The 21,457-nt window shown below is 44.0% G+C and overlaps 1 protein-coding gene across 2 annotated transcripts in view; it reads right to left on the bottom strand.

Moving 5' to 3' along the window:
• ACOT7 (acyl-CoA thioesterase 7) overlaps positions 1-21,457 on the bottom strand; it is a 159,825-nt gene that overhangs the window by 34,554 nt on the left and 103,814 nt on the right. For both annotated transcript variants that reach the window (XM_038746445.1, XM_038746444.1), the window contains one exon: positions 12,313-12,497. In XM_038746445.1, the coding sequence (XP_038602373.1) occupies positions 12,313-12,497 (185 nt within the window). The remainder of the gene's footprint in view (positions 1-12,312; positions 12,498-21,457) is intronic.

A 21,457-nucleotide genomic window follows, 5' to 3' on the forward strand; every position in this document is an offset into this window, starting at 1 on the left:
CACACAGCATGAGGCCTCTAGAAAACCCTGGGAAGAGTGGCAGCTGCTGCAGCAGTTGCCGTGGTGATGGGTGTGCTTTGGACTCTGAGCCATGAGGAGCCTGAAATTCTGCTCCACTAACCCTCAACACTCTAATGATTCTTGTTTTGACTTTGTGTATTTGTCTTTATTTTATATATTGTTTCAGTGTGTTACTGTTCCATCTTTCCTAATGTGTCTGTCACCCTGCCACCCTCTTATATTCTGAGATTGTAAGCTCTTTGAGGGCCAAGAACCATAATTTCCTATTCTGCATTCTTTCCCCGAATTTAGTACAGTGGTATGCACACAGTAAATACTTAGTAAATACTATTACTACTGCTCCAGAAATTTCCCATGGCCTTGGCTGAATACCACTGGTTTAGACTTAGAGCTGATGTGGCTGGGTAGCAGTAACTGTAGTTGTAGTAGAGTTGTTTGGGGCTGTGAATTGATGACAGGCTTTGAAGGGGCCTTAGAAGGTGGAAATCTTGGTTTCCTTTTGCAATCACTGGATCTTTCCTACAGCTTTTAATAAAGCCAAAGCAAAAGAGAAGAGAGCGTTTTCCAAAATGAAGCCCACAAACCAGGAGGCAATATTTCTCTTTTCACACTCTGATGCAATGAGGCTGCTCCAAATACCCAGAACTAGCAGATTCTGCCCTTTGGGCAGAATTTAACGTAGGCAATACCTTTCTGTAAAACCACTATATGTTCTTCTCAGGCTAATAATAAATTAAAAGAAAGTCTAGGAGATGCTAAAGACTGTAGTGCAGCAGGGCATCTCCCCAGCATAAAATATTAATCAAGAAACAACTCCAAACAGCAGTACTGCATTCTGTGTCAGCACCAAGCTGTGGGATGGGAACCTAAAAATAGACAGGCAGAACGAGGAAGAACTGACAATAGGGAGGAAGGGAAGGGAGGAAAGAAAGGAAATACTCTATTTGGATGCCCCTTCTTCACCTCAAACACCACACTGAAAACAGAACTTCTTATGTTCCCCATGTCTTTCCCATTGCTGTAGATAACACCACTATATCCTCCCTTTATCATGAGCCTGTAACCTTGGCATTATCTTCGATTTATCTCTTTCATTCAACCCACGTATTCAATCTGTCACCAAATCCTGTCAGTTCTACCTTCACAACATCACTAAAATCCACCCTTTCCTCTACCCAAACTGCTACTACACTGATCCACACACTTATCCTGTCTTGACTACTGTACTAGCTTCCTCGCTGACCTCCCTGCTTCCTATCTCTTCCCACTCCAGTTTTTACTTCACTCCACTACCCAGATAATTCTTCAAAAAAAAATCTTCAGTCCCTGTCTCCCCACACCTCAAAAACCTCTAGTGGTTGCCCACCCACCTCCACATCAACCAGAAACACCTGACCATTAGCTTTAAAACAATGTCACCCCATTCCCTCCTATCTTACCTTGCTGATTTTCTACTACAACCCAGCCCACATGCTTCACTCCTATAACACCAACCTTAAAAATAGGGGATGCATGGCTGTGTTTGAAAGCAGAGGGGTAGAAGACATTGGAAGTGAGCAGTTAAAGATGGCAGTCAGGGAGGAAGGAAGGTGGGGAGCAAGTGTTTTGATAAGGGGTGAAGGGATGGGGGTGGCGATGCTGACAAAAGAGGTAAATTTTAAAAGGAGATGGGAGATTTAATAATGATGGTATTTGTTAAGCGCTTACTATGTGCCAGGCACTATACTAGTGCTGGGGTGGATACAAGCAAATTGGGTTGGACACAGTCCCTGTCCCACGTGGGGCTCACAGTCTCAATCCCCATTTTACAGATGAGGGAACTGAGGTCCAGAGAAGTGAAGTGACTTGCCCAAGGTCATACAGCAGACAAGTGATGGAGTCGGGAGTAGAACCCATGACTTTCTGACTCCCAGGCCCGGGCTCTATTCTCTAAACCACGCTGCTTCTCTAGATTTCCTCTCAGGAGGCAGCTCAGAAATGAAGAGGAGGTGGGAGAATTCTAAATGCCTGTGGAATACTGTCCTTAGAAAACACTGACAGGAAGGAGGAGGACCTCACTGGATTTAATCAGTAGTTGAATCTGAAAGGCACAGATGTTATACTCAAGTCTAGGATAGACTTTCTTTCTTATTTAAGACTGTACTTTCATATTTCATTTGATGCTCAGACATCAACTTTCCTTCATATCACCTTAACTAGTTCATTCTGCCAAAACACATTTTCAACACCAGCTCACTGTAGGACCAGCTGATGTATGAATCCCTCTTTCTATTTTTTAAATGTGAAAGAAACATTTCAAATATTTCTGTATGAGCAGATCTATACTAGGCATATTTATTTCTATCCACATTGTCACTTGTGTACCAGTGCTTTCTGGGGCTTCAGATGAATTGAAGGACAGAAGAATATATTCCTTCTAGAATGCCACAGAGGGTGGAGATCATCACACACCCATGAATTTTATTCAATCGGTGGTATTTACTGAGAGCTTACTGCACTAAGCACTTAGGTGAGGGTAAGACAACTGAGTTGGTAGGTAAGTTCCTGGCCCATAAGGATTTTACAGTCTAGAGTAGGGGCAGGCATTAAAATAAATTATGGATTCTATCTTACCTTGCTGATTTTCTACTACAACCCAGCCCACATGCTTCACTCTTTTAACACCAACCTTAAAAATAGGGGATGCATGGCTGTGTTTGAAAGCAGAGGGGTAGAAGACATTGGAAGTGAGCAGTTAAAGATGGTGTGCTGTGGGGTTGAGGGTGGGGTGAATATCAAGTGCCTAAAGGGCACAGATTTAAGTTACATAGGCAACAGAGAAGGGAGAGGTCCTCCTCGACCTCTCAGCTGCCTTTGACACTGTGGACCACCCCCTTCACCTCAACATGCTATCCAACCTTGGCTTCACAGACTCTGTCCTCTCCTGGTCCTCTCCTCTGTCCTCTTATCTCTCTGGCCGTTCATTCTCAGTCTCTTTTGCAGGCTCCTCCTCCTCCCCCCATCCCCTTACTGTAGGGGTTCCTCAAGGGTCAGTTCTCGGTCCCCTTCTGTTCTCTATCTACACTCACTCCCTTGGTGAAATCATTCGCTCCCACAGCTTCAACTATCATCTCTATGCTGATGACACCCAAATCTACATCTCTGCCCCTGCTCACTCTCCCTCCCTCCAGACTCATATCTCCTCCTGCCTTCAGGACATCTCCATCTGGATGTCTGCCTGCCATCTAAAACTCAACATATCCAAGGACTAAATTCCTTATCTTCCCTCCCAAACCCTGCCCTCTCCCTGACTTTCCCATCACTGTTGATGGTACTACCATCCTTCCCGTCTCACAAGCCCGCAACCTTGGTGTCATCCTCGACTCCGCTCTCTCGTTCACCCCTCACATCCAATCCATCACCAAATCCTGCTGGTCTCACCTCCGCAACATCGCCAAGATCCGCCTTTTCCTCTCCATCCAAACCGCTACCCTACTCGTTCAATCTCTCATCCTATCCCGACTGGATTACTGCATCAGCCTCCTCTCTGATCTCCCATCCTCCTGTCTCTCCCCACTTCAATCCATACTTCATGCCGCTGTCCAGATCATCTTTGTGCAGAAATGCTCTGGGCATGTTACTCCCCTCCTCAAAAATCTCCAGTGGCTACCAATCAACCTACGCAACAGGCAAAAACTCCTCACCCTCAGCTTCAAGGCTTTCCATCACCTCGCCCCCTCCTACCTCACCTCCCTTCTCTACTTCTACAGCCCAGCCCGCACCCTCCCCTCCTTTGCCGCTAATCTCCTCACTGTGCCTCGTTCTCACCTGTCCCGCCGTCGACCCCCGGCCCACATCATCCCCCTGGCCTGGAATGCCCTCCCTCTGCACATCCGCCAAGCTAGCTCTCTTCCTCCCCTCAAAGCCCTACTGAGAGCTCACCTCCTCCAGGAGGCCTTCCCAGACTGAGCCCCCTCCTTCCTTTCCCCCTACTCTCCTCCCCATCCCCCCCGCCTTACCTCCTTCCCCTCCCCACAGCACCTGCTTATATGTATATATGTTTGTACATATTTATTACTCTATTTTACTTGTACATGTTTATTCTATTTATTTTATTTGGTTTATATGTTTTGTTGTCTGTCTCCCCCTTCAAGACAGTGAGCCCGCTGTTGGGTAGGGACTATCTCTATATGTTGCAAACTTGTACTTCCCAAGCACTTACTACAGTGCTCTGCACACAGTAAGCGTTCAATAAATACAATTGAATGAATGAATGAATGAGAGGGAATAGGAGAAATGAGAGCTTAGATGGAGAGGTCTGTAGGAGTTGTGAATTTCAGGCTTTGAAGGTGGGGAGAGTGGTGGTCTGTCATAGATGAAGGAGGAGGGAGTTCCAGGCAAGAGGGAGGACATGGGAAAAGGGTCAGTGGCGAGACAAAATAAATCGAGGTACAATACCCTCCCTTGACCACATGGCAACCTTAGGTTTTCACCCTATCTCCCTCCTACCACTCCTTTCCAAACTCCTTGAAAGAGTGGTTTATACCCTCTGCCTCGACTTCTTCTCCTCCAAATCCCTCCTTAATTCCACTCCACTGAAGCTGACCTCTCCAAGATCTTCATGGAACTCTTCTTGGCCAAATCTGACAGATTCTACTCCATTCTAATCCTCCTAGACCTCTCTCCAGCCTCTGATCCTGAGAATGAACCCTTCTCCTGCTTCTAAGGAAGCAGCATGGCCTAATGGAAAGAACATGGGTGTGGGAGTTCAGAGTACCTGGGTTCTAACCTTGGCTCCATCACTTGCTTCCTGTGAGACCTTGAACAAGTCACTTAACTTTTTTGGGGGGTCTTCAGTTGCATCATCTCTAAATTGAGGATTCAATACCTGTTTCCCCACTTACTTAGCCTGGGAGCCTCTGTGGGCAGGTACTCTGTCTGGACTATTGTGTAATTACCCCTGGGCTTAGTATAGTGCTTGGCACATAGTAAGCGCTTCACAAATGCCACTATTATTACTGTTACTATTATTAATAATAAGGCTTTCTGTTTTAGGATCAAATGGGTGGAAGGAGGGGAGTTAGAAGGATAGCATTGTCATTTTCCCCACTTCTCAAGAAACTCCGGTGGTTGCCCATCCAACTCCGCAGCAAACAAAAACTCCTCACCATTGGCTTTAAAGCACTGGATCACCTTGTCCCCTCCTACCTCACTTTGCTGCTCTCTCACTACGACCCAGCCCACACATTTCACTCCTCTAATGCTAACCTTCTCACAGTACCTCAATCTCGTCTGTCTCATCACTGACCGCCTGCCCACGTCCTGCCTCTGGCCTAGAACACTCTCCCTCCTCATATCCAACAGGCAACTACTCTCCCCCATTGAGGGCATATCTCCTCTGAGAGGCCTTCCCTGACGAAGTCCTCCTTTCCTCTTCTCCCACTCTATTCTGCTTTGTCTTGAATCGCTCCATTTTTTCATCCCCACAGCACTTATGTACTTTTCTGTAATTTTCATATTTATATTAATGTCTGTCTCCCCCTCTAGACTGTAAGCTCGCTATGGGCAGGGAATGTGTTGTTTATTGTATTACTGTACTCTCCCAAGCACGTAGTCTTAGTAAAGTGCCTTACACACTGTAAGCGCTCAATCAATGCAATTGAATGAATGAATGAAGCTAGGAAAATTCGCACATGATTTTATTCCACAACGGTTGCATGTGCCTAGTGAGGTGCTGAGGGATTTCTCATGCCTTGGAGCAAAACAGATATCTCCATATATTACCTTTTAATTTTACTCTAAATGTTCAGGCATTTAGGGTTTTTTCCATCAATATCAATCAGTCAAATTTACTGAATGCTTATTATGCACTTGGGAAAGTTCAATATAACAGAATTGGAAGACATATTCCCTTGCCCACAATGAACTTATAGACTAGAGGGGGAGACATTCATTAATATAAAGAAATTATGGATATGTACATAAGTGCTGTGGGGATGAGGCAGGGATGAATACAGAGTGTACAGTGATGGGAAAGGCATGAGCAGATTAGGGTTTGGGTGGGAAGATAAAGAGTTCTGTTTTGGATATGTCAAGTTTGACGTGATGGAAGGATATCCAAGTAGAACAGTCCTGAAGGCAGGAGAAAATGTGAGACTGCAGAGGAGAGAATTCAGGGCTGGAGATGGTAGTTGAAGCCATGGGAGCAAATGGGTCCTCCCAGGGTGTAGATGGAGAACAGAAGGGAACTCAGAACTGAGCCCTGAGGGACTCCCAAACTTAGGAGGTGGGAGGTAAAGAAGAATTGAAGGGGATGGAAACCATATTGGAAGGGGTCAAGGAGTGACTTGGAGGAGAGGAAGTGGAGATGGCGGGTGTAGACAATTTGCTCATAGAGTTTGGAGAGGAACAGTAGGAGGGAGATGGGGTGATAACTGGAGGGAGCCATGGGGTCAAGGAAGGGTTTGTTTTTTTTTTTTTTTTAGTATAGGGGAGATAATAAGCAAGCCTTAAAGCTGTGGGGGAAAAGCCTTTGGAGAGTGTACAGTTGAAGATGGGGGTCAGCGAGGGGGGAAAATGGACGGGGCAAGTGATTTGATAAGGTGCAAAGGGATGGGGCTGGAGGTGCAGGGGGTGGATTTTGAGAGGAGGCAGGAGATCTCCTCTTGAGATACTGCTGGGAAAGATGGGAGAGTTGAAGAAGGGGCAGGAGGAAGGAAGGACTGGAGAGGAGTACAGGAGATTTTAGGGAGATCACTCCTGATGGTTTCGATTTTTTCAATAAAGTTAATGGCCAGGTCATTAGGGGAAAGAAATAGTGGGGGCGTGGGGAGAGGGGTCTACCGTTTTCAGATCTTTTATGTCAGGGGACCTTTCCTCCAACTGCACTAGAGTGTGAGACAATTGGACCTCTCATAAGACAGAGCCCTGCTGATGTACCAGCAAGCTCCTATTTGGCACAAAGCTGGGCAGGGAGACTTGACAAACTTCAGGTCCAAGAGTCAAAGGCTTGGGAAATGGAAAAACAGCAGTTCATTGACGCAAGGCAAGAAAATCCCAAGAATGGAGTTCAGAGACAGAGGCTGTGAAAGCTGTAAGAATGTCTAGCAATGAAAGGAGAATAAAAGGAGACTCTTTGAGACAGAGGTGGAAATGAGAGAAAACTTGTAGAAAACAAAGGATCAAATCCAGGGGGTATATATATATCCCTCTCTGGGAGTGTAGCAATAACAAAACTGATGAATATTTCACCATGCTTACGCCAATGGTCCATCCCTGGGGATATGGCAATGACTAATATTAACAAAAGATTGATGGAGAAAATCCTAGAGGCCAGAGACCATCTTTTTATGATTTATGAATTTTAAGGTGTAAGAATGAGACCATGGTAGTCTTGTTGTCAGAGAAGACTTCCAGAGCACCTAGAAAGAGATATTCAAGGAGGGAACAAGGATCTCTTCCGTTTGTCTGAACTAGCGCTGTAAGAGCTTCCCAGGCTTCCAGCATGCTTCTACTGTGATGAGACTGTAACTAGACTTTCTGTGACCTAATGCTTCACCGTAGGATACAGTGCCTGTGATGTTCTGGCCAAAGGGTTCATACTGCATCTTGGTTTTTTTTTGTCAGTTGAAAGGTTTTGTGCTTTATCTCTCACTAGAATGGCTCTGATGTTTTCCTTATTCTTCATGACTGATCATCACTGTTATGTTATAACCCATTTAGTTGTTTAAAATTCCACAAATAGTGATAATTATGTTGATTGCCTTCTGGAATATTTTTAGTATTACCCTACTAAGGCCTAATGAAAATAATAAAAATGGTAATATCAATTATGATGTTTGTTAAGCACTTAGTATGTGCTAAGCACTGTGCAAGGCACTGGGGTAGATACAAGATATTCATATTACACACAGTGCCTGTCCCCCACGGGATTCACAGTCTAGGTAGGTGTGAGTAGTATTTAATCCCCATTTTACAGATATGGGAACTGAGGCACAGAGAAGTTAATGACTTGCCCAAGGTCATACAGCAGACAAGTGGCAGAGCCAAAATTGGAACTGAGGGCCTTTGGCTTTCAGGCCCGTACTCTTTCCACTAGGCTACACTGCTTCCCTAGAGTAAAAAGTATGGGACTGGGAGCCAGGACACCTACTTCTAATCTCAGCTCTATTATTGGCCTGATACATGATCTAGGGGCAAGTCTAAGACTCAGTTTCCTCATCTGCAAAATGAAGATAAGATTCCTGTTCTCCCTCTCAGATGGTGAACTGTGTGTGGGACATGGACTGAGTCCATTATAATTATCTAATAGTAGAGTACCCAAGTCTCTTTGTCCAGAAGGGTCACTTGTGAGTTTTAAGCTGAGTGCGTAAATGTGCATGCAGTACAAACGTGCTGAGGAGGAAACTGGTAGAGTGTGACCTGTGAAAAGAAAATTGAATTGGGGAAAGGCCCCTGGAGGAGGTGGGATTTAAGAGGGCTTTGAAATTAGGAAAGCTGAAGTCTGAAGGATTTGAAGGTCAGGAGGAGGAGTTCTCTAGGTATGAGGAAGGCCTTGAGCCAGTGGTTGGAGGCTGAAAAGTTGAGACCGAGAAAGTGAGCTGCTGGTACTCATCCCTCTAATACTGGAAGGATAATGATTCAGCTATGAGTAGTATCTATTTTATACTACCATTTTATTTTATATTAATGTCTGCCTCCCCCTCCAGACTATAAGTTTTCTGTGGGGAAGGAACTTAGAACAGTGCTTGGCACATAGAAAGCGCTTAACAAATACCATTATTATTATGTCTACAAACCCTATTGTATTCTCAAGTGCTTAGTACAATGCTCTGTGCACAGTAAGTGCTCAATAAATACCATGGATTGAATAGTACAGGAAAAAGATAAGAAATCATTTTAATTTGTGGGTATATTTAATGGGATAACAGACATGGCCTAAGACTTAGGCCTATAAGTAATCTTCCTATCTCTAGGCAGAATTATCATGATCATTACCACTACAACTGCCTGTCTACTTGCTCTGTTTTGTTGTCTGTCTCCCCCTTCTAGGCTGTGAGCCCATTGTTGGGTAAGGATTGTATCGATCTGTTGCCGAATTGTACTTTCTGAGCACTTAGTACAGTGCTCTGCACACAGTAAGCACTCAATAAATACAACTGAATGAATGAAAGAATAATAATGCTGTTTCGTCATTGCTTCTATATAACAAGGACTGTGCTAAGGATTGATACAAAAGAAACAGATTAGATACAGTTCCTGTCCCACATGGGACTCACAGCCTAAGGGTGAGGGAGAACAGGTATTTATTTAATCTTTATTTTACAAATTAGGAAAATGAGGCACAGAGAAGTCAAGTGATCTGTCCAAGTTGTACAGAACACAAGTGGCAGAGCTGGGATTAGAAACCAGGTCCTACGCAAGTCACTTAATTTATCCATGTCTCAGTTTCTTTATCTATAAACTGGGGGTTAAATCTACGCCTTCCTCTTTAGACAGTGAGCCCATGTGGGACAAGGACTGTGTCTGACCTGATTACCTTGCATCTACCCAAGCGCTTAGTACAATGCCTGGCACATTGTACGAGCTTAACAAATACCACGATTATTATTTATTTTAATTTTTTCACAGCAGTGGCTCTGGGAATATTGTGATAGCAAGAGGCAGCACCCACAATGACATCAGGAACTGCAAAAAGCCAATTCAACACCCACCATTGCCCAGTGTGGGAACTACAGTCTGTTGCCGATCAGTCTGTTCAGCCAGACTGGAACACATGGACAAAATACTGTCAGTAGCACCAATTTGGAAACACAGACAAGATTTGCTCATGTGTGGGATTTCTCTCCTCTCCCTTTATTTTGTAAGGAATCCGATGGGGTACCAAAAGAGCTATGGAAAAGAAAAAGGGAGTAAGAAGAAACAGGGAGATAAACTATCCTTTCAACCCTGTCACATGGAGTACAAAGCAGGTGTTTCTTAAATGGCATTTAAGTGCTTACTATGCGCCAGGCACTGTACTAAATGCTGGGGTAGATACAAGACAATCAGGGTGGACACAGTCCACCCTGACACAGAGTGTCACAGTCCATGTCACACGGTGGACACAGTCCATGTCCCACATGGGGCTCACAGTCTTCATCCCCATTTTACAGAGGAGGGAACTAAGGCACAGAGAAGTGAAGTGACTTGCCCAAGGTCACATAGCAGACGAATGGTGAAGGCAGGATTAGAACTCAGGTCCTTTAACTCCCAGGCCTGTGCTATTTCCACTGAGCCATGCTGCTTCCTGATGCTTCTCTGAAGCCTGCATTTCCATGAAACTAACCTCCTAATCTGGCCCCCTGGGGTTATTGTGATGTACCTGCCTGAGAGGGAGCCCCGGAAACTGCTGGGGGAGGAGGCTGGGATCCGTAGAGGAGCTGATGAGTGACCAACAGGGCTATAGCGGGCTTGGGAAATGAAAGTGTAGCTGCAGTCTAGAAACAATATAGCCACACACACCAGGCTGGACAGCCAGGTGTCATTTCTCAGCTACAGGAAGAAAATCTGAATATACTAATTCCGGTCTTTCTGGGAAAATGGGAGTGTAATTATAAAAAAAGTTGTTTATTTGTTCTTGCTGATTGGGTTTTTTTTAAACTCATGGTTGTTTTTTCAGGAAACTGAACTATGAATGCTAATACGGGCTGTGCAGGAGGAAGCCGATGGCTGAGGGGGTGTCCGTGTGGTGGAGCTTCTCTGAGAATTGGCTCAGTGTCGGCAGGATGCCCGATTAATTCTTCCTGGACTCTTCCACCAATGTGTCAGTCATGTGTTAGCCCTGATGCAATTTTTGGTCCATGAATTGGCACTGATTCACAACTACTCCTGCATTGCCTTCTACCCACCCGCCCCTCATCCACTCCTCCCCTCCTACACAATTTCTCCCCTCATCAGCTGCTAGCAGGATGAGCTTCTTATTATACCCTCCGAGGGTCCTGCTTCCTCATCGGTTGCACAGAGGAGGTGAGATCTGGAAAGTTTTCCACACCACGTTACAAATGCAAGGAAGCCTTCTGGGGAAAAGGAGGACAAACCAAATCCAGAATAGGTGCTGGGGAAGGGGAGTCTGGTGCTGAGACTAGGGTAGGGGTTGCATTTTTTATTCCTTAGTTTTTTTTGATGCTACACATGACAGGGGAAGTTAGATAGGAAGGACAAAGCTCCATCTGATAGCTCCCAAGAGTTCATAATCACACAAAGCTACTGGAGTGTGAGAGAACCAGCAACACATTGATGTTTGCAAAGCTGCTGGAAAAAGCAATATCAACCTTTTAGATTCTCCTAATTTTTTCACCTAAGTTGTGGATTCCATAGATGTCAGAGAGAGAAGATAGCAGGAAGCTGTGAGTGGAACATGGTCCATCTCGTGACAGCACACTCAAGAGATGTCAAAGCTTAATTGCAGAAATCTAGCAGATTCTGCTAAGTAGACATGACCCCATAAACCAGAGGACCTTGGCTTCCTGCCCCTAAGACTCATTGGAGATTTAATGAATGGTCATGGCAATCCCTATTTCAGGAAACTCATTGGAAAGCATTTTGCTACATAGATGAGTGCATGCACTTACATCCTTATTAATCCTTGCAACATCTCTGTCTTGAGCATTATCACCCCTGTTTACAAGTGAGAAAAATGAGGGGCAACATGGCTGAGAGATTTGCCCAGAATACACAACCCCTAACTTCTAGTCAGTGAGTCTACCATTTTCTAGGTATGACTTCTTTAGCTGCCGTAATAGAACAAAGTGAATGAAAAATCATTCAGCACATGTGCGTAAACTGGAGCCAGTAGCTCCAGTTCACTCACTTGGAGAATGGGAACAAGTTGTAGATGAACCAGGTTGGGACACTTATTTGGATTCAGCAGGCAGTGCTGTTTCTGACAAAGTAGAGTCAGCTGTGATAAATGAGGATGAAGGACAATTTGAAAGGATCATGACCCATACATCTCTTGGCCTTACTAATGTTAGCATGGACTTGAATGTCATGGAATCAGAAAAAATAAACCTAAAGAGCACTTGAAATTCAGTCTTCCTACTCCACGTGCCTGCTACTTGGCTCTGGGGCCTTTACACAGCAATGTCCAGCACACAACTGCCAGTCATAAAAGCAGATGGAAAAGTCTACAGAGGAATGACTTTCCATGATGAATAACTTTACAAGGAGGAATTATTCATGAAGACAGGATGGGACATCGTATCACCATTGATCACATACACTTCAGAATAGGGAATACCAAATAAACATGCTTGAATTAAGCACACTCACCAACAGCTGAGGTACAATAAGGGGTTTTCCTTCTTTACTCAGAGATACGTAAGTAAAGAATGCACTGGCAGCTCGATATCTCTGTTGGGAATCATCAACAACCGGATCAGCATCCACCAACACTTCAATCTCCATGGATTTATTGCTAGTGAAGGTCATGCGTCCAGATATAGTAATGACGCAACCTGCAAAACACAGGTGGGTTAGTTAGTCTCATCATTCTCCCATTGCAACTGCCCAGTACCCTGGAAAATTTGCAAAAATGACCAATCGCCGGGATGAGGGATATTGTTAAGTACATTTTAAGAGACACTTTGATTTTGTTAGGTGATAAAAATGGTTTTGAGAGCTACTACGATGAAGTTAAAATGACAAATATTAGCCTACTTCTAGTTACTGTGGCTTTTAGATCCTTCTGCCTGCCTAACTGAATTTTATTTTCACCAATAACAAGTTTGAGAATGCTGGATATTAAAGAGATACGATTTTCATTCAAGCTTTTTAACTGAAGGAGTCAGATAGAAGATTAATGCCTCCCAATTAATGTGCCTATCCAATAATCTAAAGAACCAACCTATGTCATAATCCAAAAGACCAAAGCTCCTAGATGAGCTCCACTTCCATGCTCATGCAATGGAGCACTGTTGGTAACAATACAGGCACTAGACTGGCTTTGGCCACTTTGGTTTCATCCTCACCTGCTATTACTCTGCCCTTTGTTTGGGTCAACAACACTACTTCTCCCACATCAACTCCCAAGCCCATTGCCTCCAACAGATCTTTTAGACCTCTTACTCCCTCCCTGAAACTCCCAGTGCTCCCCATTTCCCCCTTCTCTCACTCCCGATGACCTTGCCAAGTATTTTGTTGACAAAATTGAAGCTATCAGGTTTGAGTTCCCCCAAATCTTCCCTCCCATCCCCTCATCCACTTTCACCCTTCTCAGCCATCTCTCAAGAGTTCTCCTATCTGCTTTAAAAATCTATCCCTGCCACTTGCAACTCCCATTTATCCTTTCTCTCCTTCAAAAAACACTTGCATTTACTCTTCTTCCCTCCCTGACCACCACATTAAACCACTCACTCTCTGCTGGCTCCTTCCCCTCTGCCTTCAAACATTCCCACATCTTCCTTATCTTCAAGAAACCCTTCTCTCTGGACACCATGCCACCATCTAGGTATATCTCCATAGCCCTTCTTACCTACCCTGTCCTAATTCCTCAAATTCCTTATCTTTAAGAAGCCCTTCTCTCTGGACACCGTGGCACCATGTAGGTATATCTCCATCTCCCTCCTTACCTATCCTGTCTAAATTCCTCAAATGAGCTGTATAAACCCAATGTCTCCACTTTCTTTCCTCCAACTCCCTTCTTGATATTTTACAACTGGGTTTTCAACCCTCTCACTCTACTGTATTTACTCTCTCCAAGACCACCAATGACCTCCTTCTTGCCAAACTGAGTGGGCTCTAATGTCCTAATCCTCTTCGATACCTTGGCTGCCTTCAACACAAACCAATCCCTCCTCCTGGAAATATTATATATCCTTGTTTTTTTGTGCACAGTTTTCTACTGGTTCTCCTCCTACCGCTCTGGCAGGTGCTTCTCACTCCACCTCGAGAAGTAGCAAGGCCCAGTGGAAAGAACACAGGGCTGGGAGTCAGAAGACCTGGGTTCTAATCCTGCTGTGCCACTTGTCTGTTGTGGGGCTTTGGGCAAGTCACTTAACTGCTCTGTGCCTGTTTCCTCATCTATAAAATGTGGATTAAGACTATGTGCCCCATGTGGGACAGGGATTGTGCCCAACACAATTATATCTACCCCAGTGCCTAGTATATAGTAAATACCACAATTTATCATTATTATCATTATTATTTTGCTGGCTCTTCCTCCTTCTCCCACTTCCTAACTGTGAGTGTCCCTCAAGGTTTAATTCTGGGTCCCCTTCTACTCTCAGTCTACTCTCACTTTCTTGGGAGCTGATCCTCTTCTACTGATTCAACTACCACTACCTCTATGCAAATGACTCAAAAATCTACCTCACCCTTTCTTATTCTCTGCAATCTCACTTCTCCTCCAACTTCCAGGACTTCTTTTCCTGGATGTCTCCCCAGAACCTCAAGTTCAACGTGTTTCAAACTGAAGTCATCTTTCCCAAATCCTCTCTTCCACCTAACATTTCCAGCACAGTTGACACCACCAGCTTCCTCCCAATCTCTCAAGTTTCTCAAGCCCATAACCATGGCATTGCCCTTGACTCCTTCCTCTCTTTCAACTCACACATTCACTCTGTTGCCAAATCCTGTCAGTTCTTTCTCTACAACATTTCCAGAATCTACCCTTTCTTTCCATCATAATGACCACCAAACTGGTCCAAGCACTGTCATATCTAGACTTTACTGCATCAACCTCCTCAATAATCTCTCTTGCTTCCAACCCCTTCCTCCTCCAGTCTGTACCTCACTTTGCTGTCAGGATATTTTTTTTTAAAAGGTATTTTGCACATCATGCCTCTCTACTCAAAAAACTCAAATGGTTGTCTATGCGGCTTTGAGTGAAACACAAACTCCTTACCAATGGCTTTAATGCACGCAATAAGCTCTTTCCATCTCCCTTCCACACTTTCTTCTTTCCTCTCACCCTAATCTACTCACTGTGATTCATTTCCATCTTTCCCTCCGCTGACCTATTGCTCACACCCTCCCTTCTGCTTGGAATCTCTTCCTCTTCACATATGACAGACCACTACTCTCCCTTTCTTTAAAGTTCTTCCAAAATCACATCTCTTCTAGGAAACCTGTCCCGGTTAACTTCTCATGTCCCCACATCATATTCCCCCTACCGCCACTTCAGCATTTCCACGCCACCTAAGCACTTAGATGCTCACAACTTTCCACAGCATTTATGTACATATCTTTATACTCCACTACTTTTTCCTATCCATAATTTATTTTAGTGTCTGTCTCCTCCATTAGATGACAGGATCCCTGTGGGCAAATATCTTGAACACTAAGTCTACTGTTCTCTCCCAAGAACTTTTCACGCTGCTCTGCCAGTAGTATGAGCTCAATAAATGTTGCTGATGCATAGAATCTGTAATAAGGTCTAGTTTGAGGTAGGAGCTACTATGGTTCCCATCTGGAAAGGCACCAAGAAACATCTATATCACCAGAGGTCTTTGGGAAATGGGTGATTTTACTTTGCCACAAATGTTTCAAGGCTCCCACAGCCTCTGTTTTTAAATGATGGGTGATCACAAGTCATGTTTAATAACAGCCAGGGAGAGAAGTGTGAAAGGGATGGCTTGATAGTTATTAGAGATGGGAATGCAAGCATCTTGGTGATGAATAATTACATACATATCTGAATTTTCCACACAGCGTCACCTCTATACTTACAGTACTGTTTCATGTTGAAATGCAGCCATTGCTGGGTTGGAAGGAAAGAGCCAGGTGATCAGTAGTATATGAGTTCTGAAGTAGGGTTTATTAAGATCATGTTCAAAGCATCTGACCGTCAGGCACCATTGCACCCTGGGAAGAAGGCAAGTAACATGATCCCTATTTCCCAGATGGGGAAGGGAAGCAGGCTCATCAGGGCAACTCAGGGTCAGTGATAGCTCTTGGATTCTAACTTTGGCTTTTAAGTAACAAGGCAAAACTTAAAAACTCAGGACATGATACTCCTAGTAACTCTGAGAACTTAAAGGCAGGGGGATTTTAATCAAGAAGCTGGGTAAAAACTTCCCTGATGGAGGGGATTTCTGAGGCCAAATGTGAGTTTACAACAAAAGACTGAAAAGGACACAGAACTATTAGATAGGACAGTGATGATGTGTCTAAAATATGCTCTGAATACACATTTGTTTCCATAAAGGAAGACAGACTATCACTACACTTTTGCTTACGGAAGCAATCTACACAATAACAAAATGATGCCTTTTGTGTCTCAAAAGGACACATCTGGAAGAGACATAATAATAATAATAATAGCATTTATTAAGCACTTACTATGTGCCAAGCACTGTTCTAAGCACTGGGGAGGTTACAAGGTTATCAGGTTGTCCCATGGGGGGCTCACAGTCTTAATCCCCATTTTTACAGATGAGGTCACTGAGGCACAAAGAAGTTAAGTGACTTGCCCAAAGTCACACAGTTGACAATTGGCGGAGCCAGGATTTGAACCCATGACCTCTCACTCCAAAGCCCGTGCTATTTCCACTGAGCCATGCTGCTTCAATCCAAAATTACATCAGTCTAAACTGGCTACAAGCAAAAGGACTTTAAGTGCTACTTCTGTTATATAATAACTAATAATTATTATATTTGTTAAGTGCTTACTAGGTGTCAAGCACTGTTTTAAGTGCTGGGGTAGAAACAGGTTAATCAGATTGGATATAGTCCCTGTCCCACATGAGGCTCCCTGTCTAAATATGAGGAAGCAGGATTTAATTCTCATTTTACAGATAAGGTAACAGGCACATAGAAGTGAAGTGACTTGCCCAAGGGCATACAGTAGACAAGTGGCAGAGCCAGGATTGGAACCTAAGTCCTCGGACTCCCAGGCTTGTGCTCTTTCTTCTAAGCTACGCTGATGGATTATACTGTATTCACTGGCATTTTGTAACTGACAGAAAAAGTTCTAATCACTGTAAAACAGTGACTATTTTCAATTTTCAAAGACAGTTTTGTCATGCAATCTCCATCATATTCTATATTGTTTAATTCTTAAAAATGAACCTAGGGTACCTAGTTGATAACTTATTTTACTAGAAACGATCCAGAGCCTCAAAAAGAAATTAAAACATCAAATCAGTTTAGTTGCTTCAAATACCTTCAGCTTCCAGTTTTACCACCCTCCCTACCCTCACCACATCACTGTACTTCCAAATCTTCCCCCTGACAGGCAGAGGAGAGCAGGAAATGTATTCCAATACTTTCCCTTAAAATAGGTTGCCTTCTACTCCACCTTGAGATGAGAGGACTCATCTCGTATTGACAATATTGCATGGCTAATACTTTGCATGAGGTCTCTGGGCTGCAAGTAATTCCTTAAATTAATGAGATTATGAACAAACATGTAGTGTCTGGTACGGTGCCATAAACCCAGTCAGTGCTTAACGAAGATTAACTGATGATGGCAGTTTACACATTTCCTTTTCAACTGTGGCTCATTCATCTCCCTTGCTGGGTGACATTACTGACCTTTACTAGGCTCACCCTTCAAGCAAATTTAACATTTGCATGCGTGGAAAGCATGACAGTCCTCTTCTAAACATTGAGAAATGGGACTAATCCCCATCTCTGTACCCCTGAAAACTAACTCAGTGCCAATTACAGGACACTTTGAGGATGCCAGTCACACCCAAAACAGCCCAAGTGTCTATACCATCCCACTGCAATAAAATAGCATTACACTCAATCTCAGACCTCATCAAGGCCATTACTACATCGAGGCCCAAAAGAGACAACCAGAGACAAGTTTCAGACTGGTGGATTTGAAGGTGACAGTAACATGGGAAATCTCACACTGTTCATAAATTATGTTCATTACAGTACTAAGGTCCATGCTCCTAAGGCCCCAAATAACATATTGTGGGCTATTCTCTCATTCACCCAACAGCATAATCATAATTTGGTTTAATGTAAAATGAATATGCTATTGAAGTGCTTGTACAGTGACCCTTAGAAACAAAAGCACTCTTTCAAGCAACCACTATTTGAGCCCACTGTCTTCCTTTTGCTCTTTATTTAAAAGAATGATTCTGCATTAACCTTTGGGCCTATCTAGTATTTTAGCTGCTTTGCATCAAATATGGACTTAGAATTCCTGTGCAGCTCTGGTGGCAAAGCTGTCACCAAAGGTAGAGCAAGGAGAGCACAGAATGAATAATTTAAACTCCCAGAGTGTTAAGCAATTGCTTTCTTGTGAGCTCAATCTTTATCACCTGCCCCATGCCCTCATCAGACTCCTCTGCTGCTGAAGATAATGGTGGGGATGACAGGAATTGGGATGCATTCTACAGGTAGACACAGCTGAACTAAACGGAGAGATAAGAGGGGACAATCTTACTTGTAAGGGTGAAACCTGCACACAAAACAGACCTGGATATATATGCTCACTGATTACAGCAGAGCTGTTGACCAACTAGTTTCTTCATTACACCTAACCTGCACCTTTCTGATTCTTAGCGTTTTAACAGACTTCAATTTGTAACACTTCGCCGTATCAAACATCAATTTTCACTAACAAAGGACACTTACCGCCTTTCTAGATGCCTGTAACTGGGTAGACAGCTGCCTTTTCTATTGACCCATGAGATCCCAAAGGGCTTTATCAGCTTTTGAGTGAATCCTCCACTCAAGCATCCTATAACTGATACATGGTCTCATCTCCAGTATAACTCAGTGGCTCGATAACAGCCACCTTAGGGCACTTCAGATAAAATGGGAAATGAAAATTATGAGGGATTTTAGGAGAGAGTGCACACACTGAAGCCTGGCTGGAATTCACACTGAAAACCTTTTACACTAGCACCCACTGCCCAGAATTTACTAGTGACTACAAATGTTCAGAAACTGTTGGAACTTCCCATTTGCACTCTTACTAGCCCACTGAGGCACTGGATCAACACTGACTCCAAGCTGTGTGAATGCTGATCAACTCAGACCACTCCCTCTAGACTGTAAGCTTCCAGTGGGCAAGGAACATGTCTTCCAATTCTTCTTTATTGAACTTTCCTAAATGCTTAGTACAGTGGTCTGCACCCAGAAGCAGCATAACCTGAAGGATAGAGCATGAGTCAGAGGACCTAAATCCTTATCCTGGCTCCACTACTTCTCTGCTGCACGTCACTCAATCAATCAATCAATCGTATTTATTGAGCCCTTACTGTGTGCACAGCACTGTACTAAGCGCTTGGGAAGTACCAGTTGGCAACATATAGAGACAGTCCCTATCCAAAAGTGGGCTCACAACGTCAAGTCACTACACTTCTGTGCCTCGGTTACATCATTTGTAAAATGGGGATTAAGACTGTGAGCCTCATGTGGGACATGGAAGGTGTCCAACCAGTGCTTAGTACAGTGCCTGGTACATAGTAAGTACTCAGTAAGTACCATTGCTTGATTGATTTGTGTAGATCTCCCTGTAGATTTTTCCATCTGGGTTCCCTGTTACCTCCAACATGGCTCACCTTGAGAAATTAGAGCCTGGATTTGTCTAATTCCCAGCTCAGAGTGGTGAATGTGTGCATGGGATGCCTTTATACCACAATGCGGCTAAATGAGGTGTGGTTGGTCAGGGAGGCTCAAAGGTGGCCAAGACAGCATGACGTAGTGGACATAGCACAGGCCTAGGAGTCAGGAGGTTGTGGGTTCTAATCCCGGCTCTGCCACTTATCTGCCACTTATCTGCTGTGTGTCCTTGGGCAAGTTACTTCACTTCTCTGTGCCTCAGTTACCTCATCTATAAAATGGGGAGACTGAGAGTCCCACGTGGGACAAGGATTGGGTCCAACCTGATTTGTTTGTCTATACCTCAGCACTTAGTACAGTGCCTGGCACATAGCAAGTGCTTAAATACCACAGTTATTATTATTAGGCAAAAGAACAAAAAACAACTTTACAATAGGCAACCTGTTGAGACGTCAATGCAATTCTCACCACAATTTAGAGCCAGAATCATTAAAATCCAATTAGACTCTACGTGATTCCTCAAAGATGTTAAAATATTCCTTTACTTGACCCCGAACAAGTAGTTACTTAAACAACCTCCTCAGGGCTCAAAAGAAGAAATAAGACACCAAGAGAGAAGGAGGTCTTAACCCTCAAATATGGCTGTAAGTGGCTAAGAACAAGACAGCACTGTTGCTTACTAGGAAGATTTTCTACTACTACTAGTCCTGAAGTCAAGATTTGTTGTCACTTGGTCACATTAAGCCACTCCTTACTCCACTTTGTTTTCTTTTTAATTTCCATTCCTCTACTTCAGTAAACTGTCCAAGAAAGCATAATCCAAGAAAAGGTTGAGAAAAACTAAGATTTCAGGAGGGAAAAGGACTACAAGAGCCTGTACTTGAAAAGGGCCATAGAATACATTAGGACTTCTCCAATAAGTCCATTAGGACTTATCCTCGTGTCTCTCCCCACTTCAATCCATACTTCATGCTGCTGCTCGGATTGTCTTTGTCCAGAAACGCTCTGGGCATGTTACTCCCCTCCTCAAAAATCTCCAGTGGCTACCAATCAATCTGCGCATCAGGCAGAAACTCCTCACCCTCGGCTTCAAGGCTCTCCATCACCTCGCCCCCTCCTACCTCACCTCACTTCTCTCCTTCTACAGCCCACCCCGCACCCTCCACTCCTCTGCCGCTAATCTCCTCACTGGGCCTCATTCTCGCCTGTCCCGCCATCGACCCCCGGCACATGTCATCCCCCGGGCCTGGAATGCCCTCCCTCTGCCCATCCACCAAGTTAGCTCTCTTCCTCCCTTCAAGGCCCTACTGAGAGCTCACCTCCTCCAAGAGGCCTTCCCAGACTGAGCCCCTTCCTTCCTCTCCCCCTCGTTCCCCTCTCCATCCCCCACATCTTACCTCCTTCCCTTCCCCACAGCACCTGTATATATGTATATATGTTTGTACATATTTTTTACTCTATTTATTTATTTATTTTACTTGTACATATCTATTCTATTTATTTTATTTTGTTAGTATGTTTGGTTTTGTTCTCTGTCTCCCCCTTTTAGACTGTGAGCCCACTGTTGGGTAGGGACTGTCTCTATATGTTGCCAACTTGTACTTCCCAAGCGCTTAGTACAGTGCTCTGCACACAGTAAGTGCTCAATAAATTCGATTGATTGATTGATTGATTCTCCAGGAATCTCCTCCCAACCCAACAGATGGGACTGACATTTAGTTCAGACACAGCACAGGCTCAAAAAAAAAAGTGTGTCACTGAGATGCAGATCACTTTGGCACTGGATATGGCCAGCATGGCCTAATGGAAGGAGCCCAGATCTGGGAGTCAGAGGCCAGGGTTCTAATCCCAGCTCTGCCAAGCACTTGCTGTGTGACCTTGGGCAAGTCACTTAACTTCTCTGTGCCTCAGTTACCTCATCTGTTAAATGGGAATTAAATCTTCCTCCTTC

The sequence above is a fragment of the Tachyglossus aculeatus genome, chromosome 5, assembly GCF_015852505.1.
Source record: "Tachyglossus aculeatus isolate mTacAcu1 chromosome 5, mTacAcu1.pri, whole genome shotgun sequence".
Lineage (NCBI taxonomy): Eukaryota > Metazoa > Chordata > Mammalia > Monotremata > Tachyglossidae > Tachyglossus > Tachyglossus aculeatus.